This window comes from Solanum tuberosum, unplaced genomic scaffold, assembly GCF_000226075.1.
Source record: "Solanum tuberosum cultivar DM 1-3 516 R44 unplaced genomic scaffold, SolTub_3.0 scf00035, whole genome shotgun sequence".
Lineage (NCBI taxonomy): Eukaryota > Viridiplantae > Streptophyta > Magnoliopsida > Solanales > Solanaceae > Solanum > Solanum tuberosum.
Genome location: NW_006238963.1, coordinates 2,483,435 through 2,490,340, shown reverse-complemented (window position 1 = coordinate 2,490,340; position 6,906 = coordinate 2,483,435). Strand labels below are relative to the sequence as shown.

General features: G+C 36.4%; 1 protein-coding gene across 2 annotated transcripts in view; it reads left to right on the top strand.

Moving 5' to 3' along the window:
• The first annotated feature begins 549 nt into the window (after positions 1-549).
• LOC102592751 (probable acyl-CoA dehydrogenase IBR3) overlaps positions 550-6,906 on the top strand; it is an 11,589-nt gene continuing 5,232 nt past the window's right edge. For both annotated transcript variants that reach the window (XR_001472908.1, XM_006342769.2), the window contains exons 1-12: positions 550-830; positions 1,890-2,024; positions 2,129-2,269; positions 2,410-2,541; positions 2,875-3,060; positions 3,193-3,270; positions 3,446-3,565; positions 3,929-4,027; positions 4,143-4,260; positions 4,712-4,974; positions 5,067-5,258; positions 5,568-5,710. Coding sequence is in view for 1 of the 2 variants with exons in the window: in XM_006342769.2 (XP_006342831.1) it covers positions 696-830; positions 1,890-2,024; positions 2,129-2,269; positions 2,410-2,541; positions 2,875-3,060; positions 3,193-3,270; positions 3,446-3,565; positions 3,929-4,027; positions 4,143-4,260; positions 4,712-4,974; positions 5,067-5,258; positions 5,568-5,710 (1,742 nt within the window). In the remaining variant the exon portion in view is untranslated. The remainder of the gene's footprint in view (positions 831-1,889; positions 2,025-2,128; positions 2,270-2,409; positions 2,542-2,874; positions 3,061-3,192; positions 3,271-3,445; positions 3,566-3,928; positions 4,028-4,142; positions 4,261-4,711; positions 4,975-5,066; positions 5,259-5,567; positions 5,711-6,906) is intronic.

The following is a 6,906-nucleotide window of genomic DNA, read 5'->3' as shown; positions in this document are numbered from 1 at the left end:
TAAAAATCTTTCTTTTTTTCTTAAACTCCGTGCCGAGTCAAACTACCTCACATAAAATGGGACGGAGGAAGTAACAGTTTATGATCCTGACAATATTAATTTAATTTTTTTTTTATCATAAATAGTCTATAAAAAGTGTTTTTTTTTTATAAATGCGTGGTAATCTTTTGTTGTATTTTATTCTGCCATACACAATATACATTCCATACTATAATATCATCAATTACTTCTCTTAGTTCGTGATTTTTTCCTTATGTCACGTAAAATTCTTAATGGCATTATTTTCTCAATTAGTCACATTATTTTGATTGCAAATAGATTGAGAGGTATTGAAAACCCTCTTAAACTTGACACAAAATAATAGTTTTGTTCCCGAATTATGAATAATCTTAAAAATACTGCTCTACTTGGCTAACTGAACTCAAATATAGTGGTCTCAAACTCTTGTAGGAGCATGAAACTCTTAATTGAAAGTTGAGAGAAGTATCGAAAACACTCCTAAACTTAAGAATTTAGGGGTATATTTCACTTAAATATTTTGATCAAGTTACACAACGTTCAGCATGATATCGACAGTTCCCAAGGACAAAACTTTGATCTTTTACCCAATTCCTTTTGTATCTGTTTTGGGGTTTTTTCCTTTTTAAGTCAACTTTCAGCCCAGTGTTCACTTTTGGGTGATTGTAACATCCGATATGGGGAGTAGAACTTGCGATCTTGTTGGCCAAGTCGACCCAGCTCAGAGTTTCGATACACAAGCTCTGCTTCGCTATGCCTCTGCTAATGTTATTGGCTTCCCTCCAAACCCTTCTCTATTTACTATTTCTCAGGTCTGATATTCTTCTCTTTGCTTAAATTCAATTCATATATTCGGATTACTACTTTTTTCTTTGCAATTTTTTTGCTAAGCAATCCACTAAAATTGACGATTCTGACAAGTAAAATAGGAGCTTCAGAAACTATGATTTGTGACTGATTGTGTTAACAGACAGTGTATGTGTTGAATGTTGGAATTAGCTAAAGGAGAGGATGAAAAGACGTTTTTTTTTGTTGGGATATTTAAGAGGATAACTCTTGTGCTTTGCTGTATTTGGGTGATTAGTAGAGTGGATCATGCGGGCAAAAGGAAGTTAAGAAAGCTTGAAGAAATCCCCAGTTAATGTAAAATTTCTTTCTTTACATGATTTCATTCGAATTCATGTAGCTTCCATGGAAAGCAGAGATATGTTTGGAGTGCCTGATACTAGGTGTATGTGTATGGCAATCAGAGCTTTATTCCTTATAGCAGAGAATTGTAACCTAGGCAATCCAATATGTTTGTCTAGTTAGAAAGAAAGAAACATATGATAGGAAGGCCAGAACTAATCTACAAGTGAGTGGTTATGAAATAAAGTGATGAAAAGGAATAGGGTAAGATTTCACTATCAATCCATTTGTTTTAAGGAAAGGGAAACTTCTTAGAATGATAAACAAATGTTTTATACAACTTCAAATTTAGGGATGTGCTTGTTTCTAACAGAGCATCGTCTAAATGCAATGTCACAATTTTCTTGAACAAAATTTAGAAGTAACTGAAAAGAAAAAGGAGACTAGAAGTGCATTCCCCGAATTAGTAATAAAAGTTTTAGTTCCTTTCTAACAAGGAGAATAAAATCAAAGCTGCTAAAAGAATTCTTGCAAATATTTGAAATTATGAGCTCCACATTAAACCTGCTGCTAATTAATGATGTCATGTTGTATCAATTCAGTATTGGAACATACAATTTTCTTTAGTTCTGTGTGGCTTTCATCTGTACACTCAGCAGAGGCTTCCATGTCTAATGCAGTTTTTTGTTGCAAAGTTATCACTTTTCATTTGTTTCTAAAATGCCGTCCTCGCTGTGAATCAGTTTGGGCATGGCCAGTCAAATCCCACTTTCCTCATTGAGGTCGGCTCAGGAACCTTGGCAAAAAAATATGTGTTGAGAAAGAAACCCTATGGAAATTTACTGGCATCTGCTCATGCTGTTGAGAGAGAGTATGAGGTCCTGCATTCTCAATTTCCCGTATGATATATATAAATAGTCATATGTCGTGTTTGTGCATTTTGGCTGTGTTTAACTTTAATATTTTGATGTTGACACGGCAGGTTCTACATGCATTAAGTACTCATTCGGTGGTCCCAGTCCCAAAGGTTTTTTGTTTGTGTACAGATTCAAGTGTGATTGGAACTCCATTTTACATTATGGAGTATCTAGAAGGACGTATTTTTGTAGACCCTATGCTACCTGTACGGATTCTATTTTCAAATTTTTATCTTCCTAGATTTTTTAGATTGTGGCATTACTAGAATAATATTAGTGTGGTTGGTAAGCCTGATTCTTTTCATTGATTCAAAAGACAAAATGTAACTTTTTTTTGCCTCTTTAGGATGTATTGCCTGAAAGAAGAAGGGTCATATATCGTGCTGTTGCTCAAGCTTTGGCCGGTCTTCACTCTGCTGATGTTGATATAGTTGGTCTTGGTAACTATGGGAAACGGATGAACTATTGTAAGCGGCAGGTGCAGAAAAATTTCATTTATGGAAAGCTTAAATCAACTTCAATCCAAAATAGTTTGGTTCAATGACATGAACCCTTACATATTTCTCTCTATTCAAGCTCATTTCAGTCTACATTTCCGGGGAAATTAAGTAGTGCCTGATTTGTTTTTTGTTAGTCTACATTTCTTGACCCTTGAGAATTATTATGTTACTGGTAATAAGACGTGCTTTTGGGTTTATACCCTAACACGTTTAGTTACTTTGTTCATGCAATGCACTTTTTAGGGGTGATTTTCGGTGTTTAATTTTTGAATATTCTTATAATGTTTGATCGTTTACCTAACCTACTTCAGGTGGAAAGGTGGGCCAAACAATATCTTTTATCTACCGGTGAGGGTAAGTCCAGGAGAAACCCTAAAATGTTAGAGCTGGCTGATTGGTTGCGGCAACATATTCCCCTCGAAGATTCCTCTGGAGCAACAGCAGGTCTAGTCCATGGTGACTTTCGGATTGATAATGTTGTGTTTCATCCTATTGAGGTGCAGTCCTTGAAAGCATCTGATACTTCCTTTTGTTCCTTGTAGCTTATGCTATTGGAGTCCTTTCAAATACATGCCACATGTTCCCCTCTCCCCGCTCCTTGTAGCTGATTCTGTTAGTTGATGTTGCAGGATAGAGTGATAGGTATTCTTGATTGGGAGCTTTCCACTTTGGGTAATCAAATGTGTGATGTTGCCTACAGTTGCTTGGTACTGCCTCTCTTTTGATACTTCTACTTAATTTCCAGAAATCATTTGACCAATGACATGCACCATCCTCATAGTCACATTTCTGTAATTAATATCCCTTACTAGCATTTTAAGTTCCACATGATGGACCCAAATAAGAAGTTTTAAAGTTGCCAATATCTTTCTTTCTTATCAGGGCTTTATTGTGAATATAGCATCAGAACGTATAGAAGAAAATAATGGTTTTGAACTCACCAGCTTCCCTGATGGAGTGCCTTCTCTTTCCAATTATCTCGGAGATTATTGCTCAGCAGCTGTAAGACCTAATTTTCTCCGTCTTTGTTATATAGTCATTCTTTAGCAGGGATTTCTGTTACTTAACTTTGTTACACTAATAGAGAACAATAGTTATAAAAAAAAGCATGGCCCCACATTAGTTCCTTTGTGATGCAAGGAAAATAAACTGACTAGAGTATAGGAATTGTGACATCTATTAAGAATCCCTGCGCTATACTATTATCTCAAATCCAATTTTTTTGAACATTTGTATGCACGGTTTATCATCTTCAATTTTATCCGGTAAATATCAAGAGAAAATCAGCAAAACTTTACTCTTTATGCACCCTAATATTGCAACTACTTGTTTCTGATTTCTTTTGGCTTTGGGTTTTGCATTCAGGGAAGACCTTGGCCAATAGAACAATGGAAGTTCTACATTGCCTTTTCTTTATTTCGTGGGGCTTCAATATATGCTGGAGTACATTGCAGATGGATCATGGTAATCAGATTTCAGATTAATTTTGTGGGTGACATCACTTTGATGTTTTGACCAACAATTTTATTATGTAAGATTTATTATCTAATATTATAGATCTCTAATAATCACTTTGCAGGGTAATGCTTCAGGAGGTGACCGTGCCCGATGCACTGGGGAAAAGGCTGATTCCTTCATTAGAACTGCATGGTCGTTTATCCAAAGAAAATCTGTTCTCCCTCAGCACCCTCCAACTGGTAAATCCTATGCCTTAACAACTTCATTACTGTTTCTAATTTTGTTAAAATCTCCAATATTGGATGGTAATTCTAGTCTTTTTAGTTCTTCAAGAAATCGTACACTCTCTACATTTGAAACTCTTATGTAACATTAAAATATTGAACCAAAAATTTTCTCTATTCAAACTCAATTTTCCAGTGAAATTGCAGATATTCTAGTCATTAACCAACCTTAACATGTCTCTGCAATGAAAAGAACAAGTTTGCACTTGAAAGATCACAACCTTTTATCTTTACATTCATTTTCATCAGCATTAAATGTCCACGAGAACTTGTTACTGTGTGAAATTGGTGCACAATTATATGACAGGCTACTATGACTTTGTTGATCATGTCACTTGAGATATTGAAACCAAGTTATAATACCTGTTTCCTTAGTTAGATTGTTCTGTTGTGCTCAACTATGCAGAGACAAGCTTAGAGGATCATGTCAGGCAACCTGGACATGATAGCTCAGATCAAGGATTACCTATGGGAGGGAAATTTGTGCCCAGTGAGAAGGTTCAAAAGTTGAGGAATAGATTGACAAAATTTATGGAGGATCATATATATCCAACGGAAAATGAGTTTTACAAGCTTGCACAATCTACCATGCGTTGGACAGTTCACCCAAATGAAGAGAAATTAAAGGAGCTGGCCAAAAAAGAAGGATTGTGGAACTTGTTTATACCAGTGAGTTTGTAAAGCTCATTTTGTCGTAATGGAGTGAAAGATATTTGTTTTCTAAGAATGTACTTGATGTTTTATCTTCTACTAATATGTAGTTTGATAGTGCTACGCGGGCTAGAGAACTTATTTTTGGCAGCAGAAATGGTCCAGTGAACAATGATTTTGGTAGCTTATTGGGTGCTGGCCTTTCCAACCTGGAGTATGGATATCTGTGCGAGATTATGGGTCGTTCTGTCTGGGCGCCACAAATTTTCAACTGTGGGGCACCTGATACAGGAAATATGGAGGTAACATAAGTATTGCTTAATATTTTGTAAAGAGATAGTTTGCAGGTAGCTACTACAATAATCTTCTTTTAACTTAAATCAACGTAGACTCTGTTAGAATAGGATTGTATATGTATATACCTATTCCTATTCTAACAGACTCCATAAATAGGCTTAAGGAAGCATAATTATATCTTGCACCAGCTGTACTGGAAAACTTAACTGGTGAAAAGTGAAACAAAAGTAGGTTCATAGAAGACAATTTGCTATACCCTTTTGAGGCATAATTGTCTATGTTGTAACATACTTTTGGGTGATTCATCTTTTCAGGTATTACTTCGGTATGGGAATGAGGTACAGATGAAGGAATGGCTTGTTCCCTTGCTTGAGGGTAATATACGCTCTGGCTTTGCAATGACAGAGCCTCAAGTTGCATCCTCAGATGCCACCAATATAGAGTGTTCCATTAAAAGGTAGACACAAGCTACATCTTTGTAAGATAAGAAGTATATGAGATACAACATCTCTTTCTGTCTCTCGTATTTTAATCTTATATATAGACACTGTCGAAGATAACTGTGAGATGTAAAATTGGACACCTGGTGAGATTCTTCAGCACCTTAGAAAAGACTAGCAAGGTATTAAGAGGGTAGACTAGACATAATTATAGCCATCATACACATCACTAATTGCAGTTGATAGTTATTCCCCTCCCCCATCCTCTTAGGGGCTGAGGCGGCCAAAAGTGGGCAAAAACAAGGAAATGAATGACATGAAAAAATAACAGAAGAAAAAATAGAAAATGAGATTCTGAAGTGAAATAATTGGATGTGGTAACAGGATGTTCAAATCAGTTTTCCATTTTTATCTCACGTCTTATCTCATGATCTCAATGCTTCTGCAAATGGCATCTTACTATCTACCCTCAATCCAATCTGATTCTGATTCCTCAGAATATCTTTCAAGTTCGGATACGATCAGCCAATATAACCCTCCTTAACTGCCCTAGCTTCTTGCCCATCGGGCATGGTGGCACATCCTTCTTGATTGGGCATCTTTCAGAGAGGAAACTGCATATGAATTAGGAACACTCTAACCCCTGAACTTCCCTCCTAAGGGCGGATGCTTCACTTCCTGCTCTTTGTCCATTCAGAGAATGAGGTTTGAAAGGACAACTCTTAATAATATAATGCTCGACCCAAACTATTAAATATCTCCTGATTCTCTTGTACGAAATCCATTGCGCAGGCAAAAATTATAAATTATCTTTTCATTCTCTCAATAATTTACTCTTCTCTTGGCGACTTAGTACTCCCTCTAACATCGTATTCGGACAGTTCAGTTTAGTGTGATAAATGAGGTGCTAACTGCTAATAATATGTCTTATATTTCATCAATGGTCACTTTGATCCCAAGATTGTAAATCCAAATGTCACGCCTCGAGCCTACACCCTGGGCGGGACCGGCACCCGGAGACCATTTCTGGCCCCAAGCGAACCCTTGGCCTGGCTTTCTTAACTCAGCGGAAACCTCAACAGAATAACTCAATGCAATGCAATATTACAAAACAACTTAACTTAAAAATATGGCCATAAAGGCAACTCGAATCTCAAAATAGAATATTTACATATATATATAGATGAGAGACTCAAAACTAACTGACTGACTG